Here is a 23,532-nt window from a genome sequence, read left to right as displayed (position 1 = left end):
GTAAAATGAGGATAGCATTTGTCACTGTGTTGTTGCAATGGCAATATCATCTCTGTTGGTAGGTAGAGTTTGATGTTAACTCGAGGTAGAGAGAGGAAGGTTTTGGTATTAAAAAAACCAAAACCACACAACTCCTTTCTAGGAAGGCAACTTTTTAAAAGGCAGGAGAACCCCCGTTCTCCAAGTCCCTCTTGATCGGCAGGAGCGACGGGGCAGCATCTGATCTTTTCTCTTTGTTGTCACTAATTACTGCCCATTAATTTAAACCCCCGCAGCAACCGAACCGACCCCCCCGCACCGCGCGCGCCTCGCGCGGGGCCGGGCGCGGCTCGAGCGCCCCTCGTGCCGCCCCGCGCGCCGCCCTCGCTCCCCTCACGCTCCCCTCACGCTCCCCTCACGGTCGGCAGCACCGGCAGCACCGGCAGCGGGTCCGTGCCCGGCTGCCCACAGGAGGGACGCCCGGGAGCCTCAGGCAGCTCCTGTTGCTCCGGCCTTCGCCGCTCCGCCTCCCCGAGCGCCCTGCTCCCCTTCCTGCCCGCGGCGGGCGGCGGCTCCTCCCCGGGGGCGGAGCGAGGGAGGGGTTGGCCGCCACCTCCTCACGCCGCCGGGACTCGCTGCCGGGCGGCTGCTGGCGGCGCCTCCCGTCCCGTCCCCGTCCTGTCCCGTCCCGTCCCGGCGATGTCCAGCGGGGGCAGCCGGCGGCGGGCCGGCCCCTCATGGCACAGCACTTTGTCTCGCTTCTTCTCCAGGAGCCCCCCCGGCGAGGGAGCTGCGAGCAGGTAACGCGGCCGCTGCCGCCCCATGTGCCCCGGCGGGACTGCGGCGGTGAGGGGCGGTGAGGGGGCACAGGCGGGTGGTGGCCGCGGTGGGGGCCGGAGTCGGCTCCCGGTGGAGCGGCGGCGTCGGAGGGAGTTGGGGACCGGGGGTGGGGTGTTGGGCTGACAGCTGACATCGGCGGGGCTGCCGGGCTCGGTGTTGGGTGTTTAGTGTCCTGTGGCGGTGCTGCGGCGCCGGGCTGGGAGCCCGGGGGTTTCCCGGCGAGGTGGGTTGAGCACCGGCGGAGTCCCGCCTGGAACACGCGTTGGCTGCGAACAGCCCCTCCCGGGGCTTCCCCTTCGGTGTCCCTCGGCTGGCAGCCCCTTCCTCGGAGCTGCCCCGTCCTGCAGGGCGCAGAGGTGTGTGAGGCGGTCTGGGTTGGTTGGTTTGTTTGTTGTTCCCTTTTCAGTGTTTACACTTGAAAGTTCTCTTTTGGACTGTTGTAGATCGCGCGTTAATGTAACATAAATATTGCTGATGTGTTTAAGTCTCGATGCAAAATTTGTGGTTTATGGAGACGTTGTTATTAATTTTTTTTTAGTGCAGGGAGGCTTTAAAAGATGAAAAGGTTTGGAAAGTTCTTGTATATTTGTTCCTCTTCCTTTTCTTTTTTTTTTTTTTTTTTTTTTTTTTTTTTTCTTGTGGCTGATCTCTGTGTGTAAGAAGGAAAGAAGCACAGATAGTTCCCTTCAGTTTCTCAGGCAGCCTTATTACTGGCCCTAGTTAATAAGGATACTTTCGTGGCGAAAAGGTGCTAGCTGGCTAGGCCTTATTTCCTCGGGTGTAGGATTTACTTCTTGCTTTTAACATGTTGGTTTTAATCGTTGAGTCATTCTTGACACTGTATATGTTTGTGTTCAAACTGACAGAGCAGCAAATACAATTTAATCAGATAGATAGTGGCTATCACAGTGGTTCTTTCAGGATCTCGCATTGCATAGTCTCAGCAATCATGGAAAATAGCAAAGCCTATTGCTGTCTTACACTGACCATCTTAATCAGTCTTGTAAATGCACCATGAGGATTTTTAACTTTGGGGGTTTTGTTTTGCTGTGAGCGTTTGGCATGCCGCTACACCTCCAAGGATCCACATGAAGTACTGCTTTCTATTTCCCCCAAAAAAAGAAAGCGGGAGCAAGGCTGCTGAATCAAGGACATCTTTACAGTTGCTGTTATGTCTGTCAGGAGTGTTTAAGATATGGGAGAAGGAGAAGTTTTGATCTGGCTGGGGACCTGAAAAGGCACTAGGAGAGGTTTCATCGGATGATCCCTTGCCAGCTCCCTACAGCTGTGGTTGGAATTAACAAAAAAGCCTAGCGGTCACCCCGGTAAGGAAAGGGATGCTCGTTCAGTGGTTTGTGCATGGAATAGCCTGTCTGGAGGTAGTACTCACGGTACACCTGCTCCACTTAACTTTGGCCTGGAGTCTAATCTTCATCTCAATCAGAGTTTCATTTCCTGCAGCTGAGAGCCTTTGCTTTATTAGGAAGTTGGTATGATCCACACAGATACAAAAAGGCTCCGGCCTCTCGGCCTTCCCCTTGGACTCCTCACGACGTTCAGCTGGAGGGTGGCAGCCGCAGTCCCTTCCTGGAGCAGAAGCGAGCTCCAGCCCTCCCGTCCGAGAGGTCCCATTTGGTATGTTAAGGAGGTTTTTTTTCTCGCCGTGCCGGGTTGCAGCGTGGCACGTTAGTCAGGAATGCTGACGTTCCCGTATTCGGTTTCCACTGGCAGCCTTCTTCCCAGATTAGCGTAATTGCATACATTACCCGGCGCTGCGATGAGTGCCGCGGGTTGGCTCCTCATGTTTATTTAGTGAGCTTGGTGGGGTAGAAAATGGATCGCTGAACAAAGCATGTGTGTGGGGAGGGGGAACCGAGGCTGCTTTGCATGTTTATTGTTAAGGTGTGGAGCGCGTGGGTGAGTTGGGGAATGCAGTCTTTGTGAGGTGCTGTGAGAAATGTATACACGGCGCGGTTTCCCGTTCCAATTATCGGTAGGATGTACGTTGGAACCGGACCAGCTTTGAAATACGTGGAAGGAAACTTTTGTGTGGAGACACTTTACCTGGCAGTGGGTTTCAGAAAAGCAAAACACCTGAATAAAGTGGGCCAGGAGAGGGAGCAGTGTGATACAAAGACCAGCACTGACCCACTGGAGACACGCGTCACACCTGCTGCCTGTGCAGAACGAGATGCTTTCCGATGGTTTAAAAGCATGCAGAAGTGAGCCTGTGCATGTTCAAAAGTCATTTTCCATCTGCCTCTGCAAATCAGGCAACGGTGGGTGGACGGAAGCTCCCAGCTTTCCTAACCCCAGCTGTTTAGCTCAGCTCGATGAGGTTTGGAGCTCTTGCCCTCTCTTGCTCCAGACACCGGGTTCAGAATTAGCTGCAAAAAACCCCAAAAGCCAAAACCCAAACCTACCATGGCCCTGGTTTAAATTGGGAGGAAGGGGATAGGGGAAGTGACACAGTTTATTAATCAGTGTCTTAGACTCTTCTGAGAACCCCGTTCGACGAAGAGCTTATGTTAATAACTTGCCCTTACAGCAGTTTGGAGGTCTGATGAACATGAGACTTGCTGGAGGCTGGCTTGCTTGTGGAAAAAATAAGCCGTGCAGATTAGTTGCAAAGTTTCGTGGCAGCAAAAAGCACAGCACATGTCTTAAGAGCTTACTCGGGTTTTTACATAAAACGTAGCCAAATGTGAGGGATCTCCCACCCAGTGCTTGCCTGCATAAGTGTGTTCTTTAGAGCTGCTTTGAGCAACAGCTCCAGTGCTTTTATCCCAGTACTTTATCATTAACTTCCATCAAAGGCCTCATTATGCTCTCCTTGACTATTTGCTATTTCCAATGATGCACAATTGGTATTAGTTACCTCGGTGTTTGTCCTGGAGTAGACTAAAATCCCCAGGGGGAAAAAATCCAGTTGCATTTTTACTGTCCTAGTGGGGAGCCTGATTTTTCTTTAATTTTTCTTTTTTTTTAATACATGTATCTTTAGTCCATCTGGATGAAGATACAGCTCTTACGGTGTAAGCCAATCCACTGCAGATTCTTTCAGAAATAGGCAACTTCTGTGGATGAGCAATATTTAGGTCACATTAGAAGCTGCTAGGGAAGTGTAACACTTTTCACTGAGCTACCATCAAAATGCCCTTTAAATTATAGGTGTATTTTATGAGTTATCCTATACAGTGTTTAGCAGGTTTGTTTCTTTCCCTCTAGGTACTCTTGGTGGGTCACCAGTGCAAGTGGGCTTTGGGTTTTTTAGGATATTTCTTCTGCATGGCTGAAGTGTTCCAGGGACATCAAACAGTGAAGAGCAACCTTTTATCTGGTTTGAGAGGGGTTTTGGGGTTCTTTTTTCAGGCTGAGGTTGTTGTTCCATTCATCCATTAGTTTCTAACTAAGAGCTTTCAGAGATGAAGAACTTTGTTTATTCAGCCTGAGGAGAGATTAGAGAGCTTTTTTCTTCCTTTGGGAGTGCCAGTCATTGTTCCTGTTTACAAAGAATGTGTATTTTTGTAGTTATAAAAACTGTGCATTTGAGGGACTGCTGGAAATTGATTGAAAAGGGAGTAATAAATTTCAAACTTAATTCTTCTGAAATTACTGACTCCTGACTGGTTTTGATTCAGATACCATTAGCATCTTTGAAGAAATCCATTGTCTGCTAGAAAAAACAGCCTCTACTTTCTAATAAAGAACCTTTTTTATTTCAAAAGCCAGAGCAGGATTTTTTGTGTTGTTGTTAAAATTTAATTTATTTATAAGTGTGCATGAGGGATGATGGTTTGTGGAACTAACAAGGGCAATACTCCAACCATATAGAAGAATTCAAATTACACTTGTCTAAGTAAGATGCCTTATGAAAATTTTCTGTACATTTGTTAATTTGGGGCTTTTCTGTGCGTGTCTTTCTTTCTTTTTGCGCCTTATATTTTTCCTATTGTGACTTTTATTGCAGGGTAATTCAAAATATTATGCAAAGCCCTGATTCAGCAGGGTACCAAAGTGGTTGCCTATAATTAGACAGGTAAATAGTTCTGTGCACTACAGTGGGACTATTTGCTTGATTAGAATGAGGCACATACCTGGATGTCTCGTGGGACTGAGACCAGGAGGAGCAAGGCCAGCAGCTGGCCCTGTGTGTGAGACACATTTCCTGAAGGAAATGTTACTTGAGTTACTCGTGTTTTAATTATAATAGGAGGGCTCCTTGGAAGAAACAAAGCAACATTTTTGCCACTATTTTAAACAGCGTTGCCTCCTTTCCAGTTATTGGTGTAAGTGCCAGAGTTAATGCAAAAATATTCCCAAAACAGCTACAAGTCTGTGGTTTAAAGGAATAGTTTTACAAGGATGAAAAGTCCTCAGTGTTCCCCTGTATTGAACAAAAGGCTGACAGGTGGAAAAAAAATTAAGATTCAGAAACATGTTGCTGTGAGGATTGTATTTCTAATTATTGTAACTTCTTAAAAGGATGGAAACTCAACTACTGCTTTGAGTTTCTAAGGGGCTTTTGGATTTCACAGGGTTCAGTTGGTATATACTATTATACAGTAGCACAGAACTGGGTTGCTTGGGCTTTTCAGGGGACAGTAATACCTTGATTCTTTTGGTATGTTAATTTTAATTTCTAATACTGTTTTTATCTTTTCTGAATGATTTTACAGTATCACTTTTGAAGATTTAAGGTCAGGAATGTTTGTTTCCTTAGTCCTTTCACTTTCTCATGTCAATTTTGAGACATGAAATAGAGTCTCAGTGTAGCCTCTGTTTGTGTTGTGTTAATGTGATTTTGTGACTTGCCTTACTTTGAAACAGAGTCTTGGTTTTCTAAGTGTGCCTCTGTTCCTTAGGTTGCTAAAATATTTTACTGAAGGCAGTGTGTCCGCTTAAGCAGTTTGGAGGTCTTGGGGCCAAAGTGTGTGAAGGCTGTGTGGATCTGCACCTCACCTGTGGGCAGTGTTGTGTTGGGAAAACGTGTAGGAAGAACTATTTCTTGTGAGCTCATGGAGAGCAGAGGCAGAAAGAATTACTGTGACAACATACTTTGTTTTTCATCTTCAGTTACAGGCTGCAAATTTAGCCATAACATTTATTTTGGGTGAATGGAAAACACATGCTTTCAAAACAAAAGAGGGAGCTTGGGTAATGGCTGGAAAGTGTCTGTAGGATGCTTCCTGAGGTCTGTGTTGTGAGTAAAAGATGAGAGTTCTGAAGAGTGTTTTCTTGTGTTGAGGTAGTAACCCTGTGTGCTTCTACCAAGAGTTTTCTACTCCAGCCTGACTGGAAGAGCTTGCTGCATTCTACTGGTGACACCAGTCTCTCTTGCTTGTTTTTCTTAATGACATCTTTTTGGAATTCTGTTATGCTCTGTTTATCAGGACAGCAGTTGCTGCTGCTTTAAAGCTTTCCTGGATTAATTTTTTTTTTCCTATCTCCTATTTTCATTCCATTTTCTAAGCACCACTGTTGATCCCCAACCCTGCAAACATGCCATTTGAAAACAGTTCTATTCTCTGTTATTTAAGCCTCTTGTATTTTAAACTTAATAAATAATTTGTAGATCTGTTTCTGATACTACACCAAGCTTATGTGTTAGTGACCAGTAGCAAGTTTATTTCATAAGAATGCTGGAAACTTTATCTAACCAATCAGACTGGCAAATAGGGAGCAGATTCCACATTAATGTTGGTTACTATGGTTGACAGATGCCAGAAGAAAAACCTTGATGTAATCTGGTATAATCGTGCTGCCCAATATTGGAGTAAGCTCTACTCAGGAACATTTATATTTCTTTTCTCTGGCCTTTGTAGGGCTATTCAGTTCCCTCACACGCAAAACGGATTAAGTTATTTAGCCACGGTGATTGTGGCCCATCATACTTCATTTCACTTACTTCTAGCCTGTAAACTTAAAGGCACATGTTCAGTGTAAAGACGTGGTTTGGTTCTTGCAATTTTTAATGTAAAATCTCATAGTAAAATGTGGTTTGTCTGATTTTATAGCGTCTTCGTTTTCCATGCTATTTTTGGTTGCTTACTTTAGTCTTGGTTTAATAACAACACACTTTGTGTAGCTCACAGAAACTGTGACACAGCACTGCTAATGCAGAACATGAAGCTGTCCCGGCTGTGCTGCACAAGCCAAGAACAGTATGGAAATAAGTGGGATAGACAGGTCTGAGAGGAGAAATCGTTTCAGTTAAAACAATCTAAATTACTCAGTGCTGTCTGTAATCAAACCAGTTTCAAAGTAGGGTGGTTTAATTGAACATAATACATTTTGTGCTATTTCAACACTTAAATTAATCAGTGATTGTAACACTTCTTTTGCCTAAGTTCCTGCATTCGCTTCCTCCTGGTTCCATTTTCTCCTTCTTTACCTTTCTCTGCTTTCTGTTTCTCTACTTCCCTTCTTATTTGTTTTCAAAGCAATAGCAGCTTTGCTTTCTTTTGACCCTCTAATTTCAAATTACTATGAAAAGCCTGTTATAAAAACTAACTGGGTTTCATAATTTCCATTTGTCTTAATGTCTTCACTTGTCCTCTCCTGTGTGTGTGGCCTCAGCTTAGGCACAGGAACAGGAGCCAGAACCTTCACATTCAAATTTGTGTGCAAACACTCCCTCTCTCCTTAAGGAAAGCCCCAACAGCCTTGCCAGAGACTAGAGGCATACTTTGTCACTGCTGCTGTTTGGTTTCCCAGGAACAGCGCTAGCCTTGGGAATCTTACTGAAACTCTTCCTTTTGAAACTTTCCAAAAAGGGCAACATTCTGGTTTTGGGGGAAGAGGAACAGAGGAAAGAGATTTTAATTAAATTCATTTTTTTATGTTAAAATGCTGGCATTTTTATTTTCTATTAAATACTAATGTATTTTAACTGTCACTTGATGCACAAGGCAGGTTTTTTTAATCCATTTGGTTTCCTCATATCTTGTTGCCACTGAGATTCACAGTAACATTTTCCTTTCAATTAATTAAAAAAAATGGTTCCTGTGCCCTCGCTCCTGTTGCTCAAGATACATGCCAGAAGTTTGACTCTTAAAAAACTGACTTATCTTTGTAATTAAGTCCTGGTAGTTCTCCTGACTTCACAAGTGTGACATCAGTGTCTAGAGTAAGGTGTTTCCCTTAAAAGTCTGTTGCCTTTAGTTAGATCAAAGGGGAAGGATAGAACAGGTGATTTACCAAGGCTCTTGGGTGACCTGGGAAGTTAGTAAGCCTGGTATTGATCCTAACCTCACTGAAAGCTGGGAATTGTGGAGATTGCTTTTGTTTGTGAGGTTACAACTTCCCTTCACAAACTGCTGAAATATCATCCTCAGACACCTAGACTTGGTGCTGATGCTCCAATTAAAATTAACAGTAAACATACAGAGGAATATGAAAAACCAGATAAAATAAATAATTTTCTACTTGATCTGTTTGAAGAAAATCAAAGGGATGTATTTTTGAATCAAATTAATATCTTCACAGGTAATTTAAAAGTAGACAAAACTGTAGCATGTGAAGTTTGCAGGTGACTGAAGTGTGTGGAAATCACAAACAACGTGCCCATGGTTGACAGTCAGTTGAACATGAGCTGCCAGAAAGTGGTGGCTCAGAGAGAAAATACGATTGTCAGGTGTATAAACAAAAATATGTATATATGTTGTGGATGGAGTTTGGCTACTAGAGTACTGAGTCCAGTTTTGTTGTCCTTGATTTATCATGAAAAAGATGCTGACAAACTAAAAAGAGCTCCAGAGCAATTTGATGTCTGAAAAACCTCCCTCACATAATAAAATCAAGGAGCTCAGTAGCATTTAGTCCATTGAAGAGAAAGTTTTGAAATGACAAGGTTAGAGTTTGAGGAGTGACCCTGCTTCAAGGAATGTAACTGGAAGCAAAATCAGAGTTAAGTGCTGTATGCTGCAGTAGACCTGTGAATTAAAGAAGTTATTCAAACCTGAGACCTTTATAATCTGTCCCACATAGATGGAGATTGATCCTATAACAGAGAGAGGAGGCCTAACAAATCAAAATAGTAAGCCTAAGAAACAGATAATTTAGTAGTAGCTTACATGGAAAAGTCTTATTTAGAAATGTGGTAGATTTTCCGTTGTTTGTTGCTTTTTACCCAAAGTTTATATATTTTGGCACATGTTAAAGGCTTAACACAGGTCTCCCTTGGTGAAATTTCATAATCCAGGTTATACTGGAGGCCAGCTTCAGTAATTATAAGGGTCTGTATGGCAACTAGGGTAACTGGAATATATATAAAAATATTACTTAAAAGGTCTCAATTTTTAGCAGTCCTCTTTTTAATTACCACCTAGAAACTGGGACAGAGAAGAAATCGATACTAACCAAACTATGGCTCTTTACAGTTGTATAAGCAAAATTTAATAACTACTTCTGGCCTGTGGATGTGTTTTGGGAATGTGCTGAAACTTCGTGGAGGTCTTACCCATCTACATTTGATAGTGTTATTAGACTTGTGGGTTTCCACTCATTTCCATTCTTCAGGGAGGCTCTTGCATAGATGGATTTTAAGCACTAGGTGATGAGATCCTTTTTAGCAGTCTCTATTTCTCCATTGAGATATCCTGCTGGAAGGTCAGCAATGAATGTGTAACTGCTGGCACTAAGTAAAATCAGAAAGAAGTCATGACATCGAAACCAAATGAGGTACTTCCCAGAGAGAGGTGTTAGGTGTGTTCTGAAAGAGAGAAAAGGTAGGGGTCAGGAACTGGCATTCCACCTCAGAATACTGAAATTAAGAAAATAGCAAGAAATCAAACCTAAACCAGACAGTGAGGACTCCAGTGGAGAGTGAATTTTATCAGCAATCCAAAAAAAAAAAAAAAAAAAATCCTCAGGAAAAGCCTTTAGAAAATATTGAGAAGAAGATGTCACAGGTGAGGTCATGAAGGCTGGATAGACAGCTGTATGTACAGGTCAGGCTTACTTTGTTAGCTTTATGTCACCAAAGCCACCCTGGAGCATCTCTCAGGTTAGGCACTGCTTACTCTCTTAGCATTACAGATCATCACATTCAATGGTTTGTGAGTTAATCTGAAGAGGAGTTAAAAACAAATCATGGCAGCCATCCAGCTGTGGTAACAAAGAGGGTTTGACTCCTGAGGGACTCATCTGCCCCTGAAGAGAGGGAAAGAGAGGTGGCACAATGATGCAGCACCCTGTCTGGTCACAGCTGGACTGCAGGAGGAGTAAATGCTGGAGCTGCTGCATTGGAAGAGACTTTGCTGCATAGCCGTGGAAGGAGGGAGGATCAACACCCAAAATGCTGTCCTGTAGTGCTACCTGAGCTGAGCTTTAGCCACTTCCTTAAGGGAGTGCCCATTAATTTCCCCCTTCTCAAACAGCACCAGGCAGCCTGTACCTTCTCCTCCTAAAAGGATCCTAAAATGTCACCGCAGTTACTTTCAGTTTGGACAGCTCTGCGTCTGGTCAGTCCCATGAAAACTTGGGTGTTTCTGCTTTATTACGCTGTGTGTTTCCTGTAGGTTATTTTTTTATCTGCCACAACACATGGACAATCTGCTGCGTGCATAATGTGGGTGGGGTGGATTAATAAAGGAAGAAGGGGAGGGGCTTTGAAGTTGCAAGTTCTGAGGGATTGTTATGAAGGACGAGAATGGAGGAAACAGACTTCTTGCACCATACGGAGGTGCTGGGAGGGCTTTTGAAGATGTGATTGTTTGCAATTGTCTTGTTCTGGTTTTAGAGCCAGTTGGAAAAGATCTTGCAAGCTGTGTACTTAAATTTGCCCCATTAATTTTTTTTTCCTGACTGTAATCCCTCGTGTAATCTCTTTGTGTGTGAGCAACAATGCAGAATGTGAACTAGTCTCCCCTGTAAGAATCTCTAACCTCCCCTTCCAAAGTGTAATGATTAAAAACTTGGCCCACAAACCTGCTTCTGATTCAGACACCACCTGTCCAAGTGTTACAGAAAGGTCAAAACAGATTTTCAGCTGCAGAGGAACAAAAAGCTATTAAAAAATGACACAAAAAAAAGGTTTGTTCAGAACATATCTTTGTAACTTAACTTTAATCTTGATTATTTAGAGAATAAGAGTGATGCTAATCAGGTTAGGCATGCAGGCAAGGCAGTAGAAAGAGCAACCAGACAGTTGAGGAGAAGAAATCCCTCTAACCTTCCTTTAAACCTTCACTTAATCTTAACCCATCCTTATTGGATGCACTAATACATAAGGGAAAAGGGAATGTCTGGCAGAAATAGCAACAGAAGGGCAGTAGATTACTTATCTGAGAGTTGAGAGGCTTGGTTTCTAGTCTCAATTATGACAATGTCTCTACTCTGAGTGTTATTTAATATTCCCATGCCTTTTTTTTCCCCTTTAGTCTATAAAATGAGAGTACTGTTTGTCTAAATATGTAAACCACTGGTGGGGACAATTTGTGAATGCCTGTATAGTTAAGAAGTTCACGGAAGCAAGTTGGTGTGGTAGAGGTGTTTTCAGTCTTCTTGGGGTCATGCTTTGCTCTCTCACATCTTAAAAGCAAATACGAAATTGTAAAATTACAGATGTAGTCCTAATGGGGGAGTGGGGTGGAATTCCTGGTTCACGATGAGCCTGTGTGTACTACCAGTCTGTTTTCAGGTCTTAGCAAAGGCATAAGAGTTTGGGGGTGTGCTATCATACAGCTGCCAATTCAGTGTTTGCAACAATATTTAGTTGCAGAGATTGCTCTGTAGAAAATAAACCCAACCCCTTAGAGTACAATCTCTGGAGGGATAACACAAGAGGCCTGTGTCCAGCAAAGCAACTTTTGTGCTGTAGACTTCTTTCATCCAGCATGAGTCACTTGGTTTCTGTCACAGATCCATTTGAAGCTGGGCCCTGGCTAAGGGCAGTAGAGGTTCACAAAAAACCTCAGAGCTGGAGTGAGCTGCGCTGCTCCCTACTTGCTTGTTCCTGCCTCTGGAGTGTCATTCATTGCCCCTTCGTTTGTGCTGCTACAAATCACTGCACTGTAAACTGGATCACAGGCTGGATTTTTCCTGATGGAAACTTCTGCTCCCCCCTTGATTTTATCCAAAGCTGTGATCCTACTGAGAGCCCTTCTCAGCTGAGTTAAGGGTGCAAAGAGATAACTGAGGTTGAGAAGGAAGGAGTGGAAATTTCTAAAGCTGATTCTGCTGACAAAGTCAGCACGTTGAGGAAGTACACCCTAAAGCAAAAGTTTAAGGAATGTGGAAACACTAGAATATAAACCATAAAAGGGTGTGGGGAATTACTTCTAGGTTTAGGGTTATTTTATATTGGAAAATAAAGTTTTGATACTTTTTTTTTTTACTTGTTGATTTTAAGATGCTTATCTGCTGAATTGCATTCTTCCAGTTTTGGTATGTATGCTGTGGAATTCCATAGCAGTCTGTCCAAGCCTGGCTAGTGAGAAGAAAGTAATAGGCACATGTTTTTCAAATACAAACAAGAAGTAGAAAAACAAAAAAAGTTTTTGGGGAAAGAACCCATGATGTGCAGGGAAGAATATGAGCAAAACAAAGTGATGAAAGAATGGGAAACCAGTAATCTGTACTGGTAATACTTAACAAAAACAAGGGTCTCATTTGTGGTCTGCAGACCAGTTCCATAAAGGGGGATATACTGAAGTCAGGAAGAACATCTGGTGGAGATCTGCATCATTTTTGTGCACTTAAATACAGGGAATTCCTGTTCATGTCAAGTGTATCAGCATCAGGAAAAGGTATGCAGATCTGAGAAGGGTGGCTTGGTTTTTTTGTTTTGTGGTTGGGTTTTTTGAGTGAGTGGGGGGGAGGTTGTTGATGTTTTCATTTTTATTTTTTTAAGCCAACAAAACAAAAACTAGGAGGGAGAAAATAGGTTATGTACAGAGAAAGACTTTTAATAGTGTGCCAGGTTGCCCAGAGTGATTGTGACATCTCCTTCATGAAACACATTAACAGCAGAAGAAATTAATAGGTTAGAATATTAATTCATCTGCTCTGTCTTCAAGGGGAAGCAAAGAACAGCCAAGACTGTCTGATGGTCTCCCTGAAAAAGCATCTTTGTGTTTCTGAATGCATTATGAAAGATTACCTAAGGTGGTGTGAAAGTACATGGTTTTCAACTTGAAGAGGATCTATATAAGGGAGAAAGAAGCTTTTCTGTAGATGTATCTGAAAAAATGTGAAAGATCTTGAGAAATTTAAATGCATGAGAGTTCTGTTCTCATTTTTATTCAGGGAATCCTGTCTCTGAGCGACTGAGAAGGAAACCAACATTTAACCAGACTGGCTTTTGCAGTTTGTGTGTCAATGTATATTGACTGCAGAGGCCTAATCCACAACAGGAAGGAAAACTTTCTTTTCGGAAGTCTAACTGAGATAGACTTACCTGTGATTTTCAGTCAGGAGCAGTAGGAGTACCAGTGCTTCTAAATTCTTTCTCCAGATCCTGACAGAATGTCACCAAAATGCAAATAGTTGGGGTTTATTTTTATTTAAAGATCTTTCAGTTCATCTCTTCATATGAGTTCAGAAATAAGGGCTTGTGCATTTGTCAATACCAATTAATAAATTCCTGATATTGATGAAGAAATGTTTTTGAAGTGATTATGTACTAACTGGAATACTCTCTCACATGATCTGTTGGTACAAAGTTAATTTTCTTCATTTATGATACAAAATATAGGATTGATGTGTGTCATTAACGTAATCTAATGTTTTCCTTGATACATTTTTGCTTCTAAAGTGCATGTAGCCTAAAGGTTTTGATTCAAATGTTCCCTGCTTGGTTGTGTTTAAGGATTGTTTTAAGAATTGGGATTGATGTGGGAGATTGTTCCCTTCATTCCAAAGATGGGCTCCGAGGAAAATTTTGACCAAGATGAATTGGCAATAAGGACTTTTGTGACCTTGAATTTCTGACTTTTGAAATGGAACAGTGGGTGTTTCCTTGGTAATAACAACGTACCTGTTGTCCCTTTTCTAATATCTCTGCTGCATTTGCCTGCAAGCCCCATTAGGCATGTTCAGTGAAGAGCTGTTAAATGTGGTGGCTGTGATTGTGATGATTCCATCTGCCATGAGTACATTCCACTTGCTCACAGTGCTCAGAATGGGGTGCACCTTCCAGCTGCCAGGTGTGCCAGATAGTCCTGTGCCAATGAATCCTGCTGTGGTAGGTGATTGATCAACTGCAGTATCGTTTTTCCAGCAGAAAGTAATACAAAATAACATAAATACAAATAAAATACAAAATAAATTTTGTTCCCTTTTCAGCTGGAAGGGCCAAAATGCTGTGTGCCAAAATTTCTGAATGCTTGAGTTTGAAAACCTCTGTATGAGGGGAAATAGGCATTGTTTTTTTCTATCTTCAGGTTTTTGGGGCATGGCTTTTTGAGTCACAATATGTGCAGAGTATGTGCTACAGTTTGGAAAATACATCCTTCTGTCCCTTTAACACTCTTTTGTGTTTAAATTGAACGATACTGTGTTGGCTCTTGGGTGGGCATGAATAATGCAAGTACTCAGTGTTGCAAAATACTTTTGTTTTTCAGTTCTGAAAACAAAGGAGTGAAGCCATAAATTTAAAGAGCAACCAAAAGGAAAGCACAACTCTACCTGCACTTTTGAAGGTATGATTTTTATTGACTAATATTTATTTGAGGTAAAACCCACCATCTCTGCTTTTGATTACTTGTTAGAGTTCTGATGTAGGATGTATTCCTGCACTGTGATGTAGCACCTGATTTTCCATATTTCCATGTTCTGGGTTAGGGTCCATTATGCCAGGGTTCTCATATATGGGCAGAAGACAGAAAAAGTGCTTGTGCTTCAGACTTTTAAAATAAAATTCGCGTATTTACTTGCATGAAAGAGCTGGGACTTTAGTGCTAATTCCATATGCAGTTAGCCAGCAAAGAAGAAACCTGGTATTTTATCAAACTACGCTTTCAGGCATTCCTCTAAAGCACCATTTCTGTATAGTTTATGAATATCTAACCAGCAAGTCCTTGCTTGCCTGAAGGTTTGCTGGTTGCCAGCTAAAGCACTGTAAGGTCTTTCTGCTGGAATTTGTAAGTACATTGGCTGTTCTTCACCAGTTCCCGTGTTAATCATGCTTGTCTTGTCCTGTAAGCATTGTACTGCAGAAAAAGGACATGCTGCACTGTGACCAGGGCTTCCTCCTGTGTCACCTGACCCAGCTCTACAGCTGTGTTGAGGTTTAGTCAAGCATCGTGAACAGTTGTGTACGGGACAGGCGCTGTGCTAACAGCTGCCGTGGCTGTGGTCACACACCCATTTCACTGAGCCGTCCATTAAGCAGTTTGGCTCCATTTTTTTGTTCCTTTTCTAAGTTGTTTTAGTTGTTTTAGTTTAACAAAAAAGGGCCAGATTTATTTAGGGATGTAGTAGGATTCTTAACATGCTGGGTCTAAGATTTCTATCCTGTGTTGCATTTATTGAGCACTGATGGTGCCTGGAGAAGGAAGTGTGTGTGTTGTTGCATCTGTGTGCTGTTGCATCCTCAGTGTCTAGGGACTCTTTGTTTGACCTTCACTAAAGGTGAAGAGACATGGCAGTTGCCTCTACAAAGATTCCAACAGGGTCCTTATCTCGAGAATGATTTCATGTTGGCTGTGGTTTGTCTACATCAAGGCAAGAAACAATGTGGGGATGTTTGTTCAGAAGCCCTGTGGATTCAAGCCAACTCTGTCAATTCAGAGCTCCTGGAAGTGCCACTGTATTCCCATAAATCACAGATTATTGGTTTTGTGCCTTGAACTGATAGGATTATGATAAACCAGATGAGATTCTATTATAAGAGAAGAAAAATTTTGGCATTTAAAAAAAAAAATCTCATTTTTCTGTGCTAGATCAGTGAAAAATTCTAAAACAGATTTTTCTTTTGAGGAAGGTTTGAACTGAGGAAGGGGAAACATTTAGCATACATGCACAGGATTTCTACACCAGGAATTGCTTAAAAGGAAGTGTGAACAGGGCTGGGTCTTAAGGAACAAGCAGGATGCATAGGAGGAGTAAAGCGGGCATAGCAGGTTTAAGTTACCTAAGAGTGTTTCTTTCTTACCAGAAACTAAATGTTGTCTTTTTTTTTTTTTTTTTTTTTTTTAATTTAAAAAGTTCCAAATTCAGAATTTTTCCTGCTGAATCGAAATTCCTTGCAGTAAAGTTTTGTACTCAGAACTCCTTCTTTTGTAATATTGTGCTAAAAGTTGGTGCCAATATTAGCGGTCTAAAGTTTTGTTCCAAGTATCTGATCTCTTCTCTTTGTCTTACCGTTAACATTTTTATTTAATAATGTTGTCTTTGAGGCATGTTTTAAAGTCTAAAATGTTACAGTGTACACTACATTCTCTTTGAAATAATACCTGGTGTTTGTATAGGCTTTAGGAAGAAGGGGTGTTGTTCATGTTACCAGAATGTGCTGCCTATGGAGCTGCACTAAGAGCTTCTTGTTTTAGTTCCCTCTTTCCTGAGCCGATCAAAAACCTTGTGATACACTTGAATAGCTTCAGATACATAGTAATGAGTACTTTTTGCACTGTAATTTGTGTGCACTGAAATTACATCTAGATAGTAAAAACTTTTTCAGAGAAGGTGGAGAAAGTATTTATTTTCTATCCTTCCACCCCATTTTTTAAAGAAGATATTTTTCTGATTTTTCCCCCCACTTCTCTCTCCAACACACACTTGCATTTTGGTGACTCCACATGGTCTGTTGCCTGACATTGGCCAAAATAAGCTGTCTTCTGCAAAGATCACGAGAATGCAGTTGGAGAGAACTGAGACTGTCTTATTTGTGGTCTTGGCAGTGCTTGGATGATCTTCAAGGTCTTTTCCAGCTGAAATGACTCTATGATTCTGTGAAAGGTATAATCTATGGTATGAAAAGACATTCCAGTTGTTTCATTGAATCAAGGTTACTGTGGGCTAAAAGAAAACCAATGGGAACTGTGGGAAGTGTACTTTGTGAGGAGTATCTGAGTGCCTGTGCCTGCATGGGTGGGCTCTGGGCAGGTTTCCACACGTGCCCATCTCTGAGCCGAGCTCCTGCCCAGGCATTCCAGGTGGATGGTGACTGAGAGTGAAACCGTGTTGTGTGTGTGTTAGCTGCCACCAGGTTAATGAGCCATCGTGTTTCTGATGGACTTAGTGTGGTGATTTTGTATATTCATTGGTCTCAGCTGGAGGCCGGGGGCAAAATAGTGGAGGAACTGTGAGTGTCTGATTTAGCAGCAAAGGTCCAATGTCTGAATTATAACTAACTGGGTGAGTGGAGCTGGGAAATGTGCTGAGCTGTGGCAGGTAACTCTTTGACTCTTCTGAGCACTTTAGACATCAGTTCTGTACTTTACCCCTGTTATTTTTTCCCTACAATTAAATATTTACCTCATAGAGGGAGGAAAAGATATTTTAATACTTTTTGAAAATACGAATTCTAATTTCTCTGTGCCAAGGAGACTTTAACAGCTCATCACTTAATCACTTTCAAGAAAATATTACAGAAATTTATTTGCCAAGTCTGTTAATTTGTTGCAGAAAGTACACCACCCTCTCCCACTATTTATTTACAGATTTTGGTTTACTTCTGTCTCTTTGAATAAGAGAGGTAAATAAACAGTGTCCCTTCTGAGTAAACGCTCTATTTGAGCGATGTGATTGTCGAACAGATGGCTGTGTGGATGTAAACAGTTCTTGAACTTCGTGTTTAGTGTACTGAGTACCTGCATTACCTAGTTTCCAGTACATATTAGTGTAGCATTAACCTCACTTCTGGTGCTACAGAAGTTTTCAAAGGGAATATTGCAACAGTGCTTCCTGCAAAAGTGTGCTTTTGCTTTCACATGCTTTTGGTAATGCCCTTAAAAGAGAGGTTTGCAATGGGGTTGTAAGTATATTTGGATTGTGTGGAGGAGCAGTTAAATAAAGTAGCACAGCTAGTAGTCACGTGCTGGAGAATGTCAAGATGATACAGTTCTGAAGAAATCACCCCAAACTTTTCTTGGATGTGCTTGTTCCACAAGTCTGATCTGATTCCTGTTTGTACTAAATATAGCACATTCTCCCATAACTGATTAGGAGGGAATTTCTAAGCATCTGTGCACAGGAACCACTTTGTGAGCTCTGTCAGGCAAACCCAAAAGGAAATACGAATATACTTATGAAATGTATAATTTCTATGATTAAATGTATCATTTAATTGCATTAAATATGATGTACCAAATGTATCATTGCAGTATTTCAGTAGCATTAAATATTCTATAATTTGGCCTGTAGGCTCAAGCCTGGGTGCTTGTCAGCTGAATTAACCAGAGACAGTCTCAACCTGCATAGAAAACTCAGGGGCAGAAAGTACAGCAAAGATTATCTCGGCTGCTCCTCTGGCCCAAGGTGAGATCTCTGTATCTCTGTCATACCTGACAGAAGTTTGTCTGACTTGTTCTCAAAGACCTCCAGGGATGGAGATCTCTTAAGATCTCTGCAACCTCACCAGACAACTGTTCTACCAATTTCATAAAGCTTATAATTAAAAAGTCTTTTTCTTAACATGCCATCTAGAGCTTCTGTGGTACAAATTAAACCCGTTGCTAATTGTCCCCTGCCAAGAACTGCTGTATACTGTGGAAAGGGAGAAGAGATTATTCTCTAGCCCTGCTTTCTCACAGGAATTTCAGCTCAAGGTAACATGAACGGCTGTATTTAAACAGTAGACAGGTATTAAATTTGATGGCAAGGACTGCAATTATGTGATAAGATGGAGCCAGAATCTCTTTGGAGTTGCAGTAAATAGGACAAGAGGCAATGGGTACAAGATGGAACATGGGAAATTCCAATCACCTGTGAGAATTTTTTTATTTCTTATTCTATCTGCTCTTTGGTTTGTTTGTTTTGATATTGGAACAGGTTGCCCAAGTAAGCTGCACAATCTTTACTCTTGGAACTGCACAAAGCCCAGCTGGGTGAAGCACTGCTCTAACTGGAGCTGCTTTGAGCAGGAGCCACATTCCTTTCAGCCTAATTTGTGCTGTAATTCTCTGTCACATGATTTTTCATCCAGTGTGTCCATTGGCAGAAGTTTTTTTGATTTGTTGAGTATAGGTAGCTGTTCTTACTGAATGTCCCTATTCTGACCATAATTTTAAGTTTTATTTTTATTTTAATCAAAATTAAACCTAGGTACCTCTTAGTTAAGGATGTACTTTTCTTTTGTTCTTGTGGAACCTGAAAATGTGTCTTTTTCTCTTCGGCGGTGAGGTAGAATTTTTGTTGAAATGGAATTTTATAGGTGAGTGCCTGGCACCTTCTGGTTTCCCAGGACACATTGTTAAATTGATTGTTAGAGATTATATGTTGAGGAACACATTTCAAGATCATCCTCTCTAAAGTCCTGGTGAATTCCATTGTCACACTGAAAAATTTTAGAAAGGATAATCCTGAAATGTTACTAGTTTAGTTCTTCAGAGGATGGATCTTGAGCAGGGAACTTTGTTTCAGGATGGGTGAATTAAAAAAAAGCCAGGGCTTTTAAACCTTGCTTTTTTTGGCTCAGAAACCCAGCAAAGAGACAGATGAGAAGCAGAAGTGTGATGCCAGATGCTCTAGTCTGCCAAAAGAACGTAGGTACAGGTGGAAATCCTACTCTGTCATCCCATTCCCAGTGTATTGTCTGCTTTGCACACCTTCTGTGTCAAAAAGGTGAATTTCACTTTTATTTGAAAATTTCTTTTCAAACTTTGAAGAACTGCCAAGTAAAAGAATAAAAACTATTTCATATGTGTGAAAATATTTTCACTAAAAGGTAATGAATGTGTAGTACTGAAAGACTTTAGAGAATAGAAGAGTAATAAGACAGACAATTAAATTCTGTTCTCTCTGGCTCCATAGTAGACCTTGTAGTAATAACTGATGGCTACATACTGAGAAGTGAGTACCAATTTTTAATCTTTAACCAAAGCTTTACAATAATTCCAGGAGAAATTTCAGAGTGGAGAATTTTTGAATTAACTCTACAAGTGGTGTGAAGAGAATTTCTTTAATTTTGTCATTCTAGAGACTTTCACCAAGTTTACAATTCCCCATAAAGGTGACCTAGCAGAAACTTTATTTCAGATTGTACCTCCATTTCTGTACCTTCTCCTTTGAAGTGTTCACCCTTACAGGTTGTCTGTTGTTCTTTTGTTATGATACTTCCTCAGATTTTAGGAGAACACTAGAGTTTCAGAGAACGTTTGTTTTATCTTTTCTTTCTTCATCTGACAAATTAAACATACATTAATGACTCCTTGTTTTTTCAGGAATTTAAATGGATAAACAAATTTTTAAAGTCCCGGTGTTGGACTGCCAAGAAAGGCAGTTGTCTTTCCAAATGTTAAATAGTAATTGACTTTAAATAAGTTTATTTTTAAGAATGCAAACCTGATACAGTTCAACTAGAAGTCCCTTCCTGTTGTTTAACTTTTAGTCCTGATTATGAAGAGGCCATGATTTCATTAGTTTTCTAGGTACTCTTGTCTTCCGGGGTTGTCGTGACCTGATTTTTTTTCGTGTCAAAACAAGCAGAAAATGGAGGATGTGGAATGAAAGCACAGCATTAAAAAGCCAAAATATTCAGAGATTAATTGTTTTTTGTAGAGATACTGAGCTCACCTTTAACTTAAACTTCCCCCAAGCCTGTCTTGGTTAATCTTTGATGTTTTTTGCTTTTTCTGATTAGTTAAAAGTTAGTTAAGTCTGATTAGTTTTTTACAAGGGTGGCCCTCCCTTGCGTTATTTCCATCACTACTTTTAATTGCTGGGTTGAACAGGAAAACTTTTGACTGTGTATTTTTTAAATCCATTTGTCTCATGAACACCAGCAACAGTGGACTTTAGGGGCTTTCTGCTTGTCATGTATTTCACTGTCTGACAGTTCTTCTGCCTGAGTTTTTCTTTAGTGCCACGCTGGTTTCCTTAGACAAGCCTTGCTCATAATCTGTGTCTCACTGTATCTCCTACTGTCTCATTAGGTTTCCAGATGTATAGCCTAGTTATAGTTGATTGCTATAGTTGGTTGAGAATGATTTTCCTCACTGTATTTGAAAAAACAAAAGCTTATTTTGCATGTGGATTTAATGCACCTCAGTATGTCCCACTCACTGCAAACAGGTGAGATTACACCAAAGATTGATTATCAGCCTCCCTGAGAAAGGAAATCTGCTGGAATACATGCACAAACTCACTGTGGGGGTGAACTAGCCTGCCAGCTATGTCACTGTGGATTTTACTTAGCATTCAAAATGTACTGTGTCACTGTTCAAATTGAATGAGATGCTCATAATTGTTAAAGGAAATGCAGCCACCTTAGTTGTGTTGAAAAGTTGAAGCTAAGGCTGGGAACATGATTAATTTTCCAGTACTAGAGGTAGCAATGCCTAAATGTGCTCCTTTGCGTGTCCAACACTTTAATCTGAAACTTCTAAATGATGTCTACAATGCTAGCAAACAGAAATTCAGGAATAGTGCTGTGACCATTTCTCGGATGAGTAAATCAGGATATTGGGGTTTAACAGCTTGGTAAAAGTCCCTGGGGTGAATCAGATGATAATCCTAAAATTCTGGTGGCAGGTCACCTTCTCTCACAGCTGCAGGTGACATGAGGTAGTTGAAGTGCGTGAGTGTATCCGTGTCACATGCAGATTGTTCTCCATCAGCAGCTCCCAATGCAGCAGGACGGGCGGTCTGGGAGAGCTCTCCACGTGTCTGTCTGGAGTTTCTGCTTGGTAATGAGCATTCATTCATGGGCAGGGAGATCTGAAATGTCTGGCAGTCATGGCTGGAAGCTAATTCTTTGTTCATGGAGATCTGTGTTTTAATGCTGTTAATGTTTTCATTTCGTTCACTTGTTAGGGCAATAAAAGAGATTTTATTCTTGGCAGAGGGACATAACCCTCGCTGAATAAGAACCTTTGGCAGTCTAAACGTTAGCCACCCAACTGCTGAGAGGTGATGGCTGTTCCCAGCTGGTATGAGGCGAAGCAGGGAAGAAGGCAATCCCTGCTCAGGGTGCTGTTGTGGCACTGTCTGTGCTCCGGGGGGTTGTTCACACTGGGAGCCAGCCCTGTGCCTGACTGTGGAGGTGCAGTCAGGCTGCAGGCAGGAGTGGCTTACAGCCTGGAGAACACAGCTAGTCTACCTCTGAATAAATTAGCTGAGATCAGAATCGTGCCTGACATCTGGGCTTGTCTGCTGGGTCCTGGCTGCGAGGCCGCTGTGCCGCAGCTGCTGCAGCGCGGTGAGACCGCGCAGTGGGTACGGCTCCAGCTGGCACTGCAGCCACCTGATTCGAGTCATAATCCTGTTTCACACTCTGCCGAGCTTCCCCCCACAGCAGCCTCCCTGCATGGGAGGGCACGAGTCCATGGGGTAATTGAGGTTGAAGGGACCCCGGGATGTCATCTAGTCCAACGTCCCGCTTAAAGCGGGTTTGGCCATGAGGTCAGGTCAGGTTACCCAGGGTTTGTTCGGTGAAACTCTGAGTACCGAGTTCTGAAGGAATAAAAGCTAATTAAAGCTTCATGAAGCATGTCACAAGCAGGAAAGCTCACAGAGAGGGGGAGAGGGGAGGCCAGGGGAAATATGATGTTCACAGTTTGTTACAAAAGAAAGACAACACTGCAGCTGGAAAACTTTTTTTTTGCTTGCATCAGCAAGGATCTCAGTTGGGGTCTGGCAGGTAGATTTCCATCCAGAAATTGTTGTTTGCTTGGTAAGCCTAAGAAATTATTCAGACTGCTGTGACAGCGTAGGAGGATTTTTTTAATTTTACTTTTTTTTGACTGGTGACATGAAGTGTAGCTAATGCAGAGTCACTGGTATTCCTTCAGTGTGGTGAATATCACACTGCTCAAGCCTAATTGTGACACAGAATCAGCTGTGCTTTGTTGAGGTCAGCTGAAGGCCAGGACTGTTGAAAACTGGTGGGTTATACCAGGGAAAGTCTTACTTCATATGTACCTTATGCCCTTGTATTTTTTCCCTGAGTGTTTGCTGAGGCCTTCTGTCAGAGACAGGCTCAGAGAGAGGTGAAAGTTACTGTGATAGTGGCCCGTGGAATTGCCATCTTACTACTGTCTCATCAGGCACTTGTGCCTGAAGGCTCCTGCTGTGTTAAAGGCTTTTCTCTCTGCAGTAAGTAAGATCATGGGCTTTCGTCTCAGTAATTTGAAAATGGCATCATCTTAAAATACAAACTTCAAAATCTGCAGCAGGAGCAGTATTGCTTGTGCAGTGGCTCAGACTCTGAATGGGGATTTTGTGTGCAAATGATTAAACACCAATAGGTCTTACTGTCTGTTATGGCAAAGTGGAGCAGGAGGGAAAATATATGGAGAGGAAGATTGATTACATTGAAGAGAAGAAAGCAGGATTTGCATAGTTTCTGTGTTAGGACTTAATATCCACATATATCTTCAAATAAGCACAATGTAAATGTTCTCTAGGGCTTTTTCTTATGCAAGACGCTATTTATGGTTAAAGGTATGGAAGGACCCTTTCATATTAAAACTTCCTGTTCTTTTGATTTACCAAAGGTTAAGTAAAGAAAGGAAGATTAAAGGGGAAGGAAAGTCTAAATAGATTTCTGTTTCTGGAAGCAGAGACTACAAAACAGCTTTTCAAGCAGGGTATAAATTATGCTTACAAATA

The 23,532-nt window shown here is 41.8% G+C and overlaps 1 protein-coding gene across 2 annotated transcripts in view; it reads left to right on the top strand.

Moving 5' to 3' along the window:
- Positions 1 to 610: 610 nt before the first annotated feature.
- CRYBG3 (crystallin beta-gamma domain containing 3) overlaps positions 611 to 23,532 on the top strand; it is a 78,373-nt gene continuing 55,451 nt past the window's right edge. For both annotated transcript variants that reach the window (XR_007631049.1, XM_050333634.1), the window contains exon 1: positions 611 to 779. Coding sequence is in view for 1 of the 2 variants with exons in the window: in XM_050333634.1 (XP_050189591.1) it covers positions 717 to 779 (63 nt within the window). In the remaining variant the exon portion in view is untranslated. The remainder of the gene's footprint in view (positions 780 to 23,532) is intronic.

The sequence above is a fragment of the Myiozetetes cayanensis genome, unplaced genomic scaffold (assembly GCF_022539395.1).
Source record: "Myiozetetes cayanensis isolate MyiCay16 unplaced genomic scaffold, myiCay2020 scf5-8, whole genome shotgun sequence".
NCBI classification, from domain to species: Eukaryota; Metazoa; Chordata; class Aves; order Passeriformes; family Tyrannidae; genus Myiozetetes; species Myiozetetes cayanensis.
This window is presented reverse-complemented; position numbering and strand designations above follow the sequence as displayed.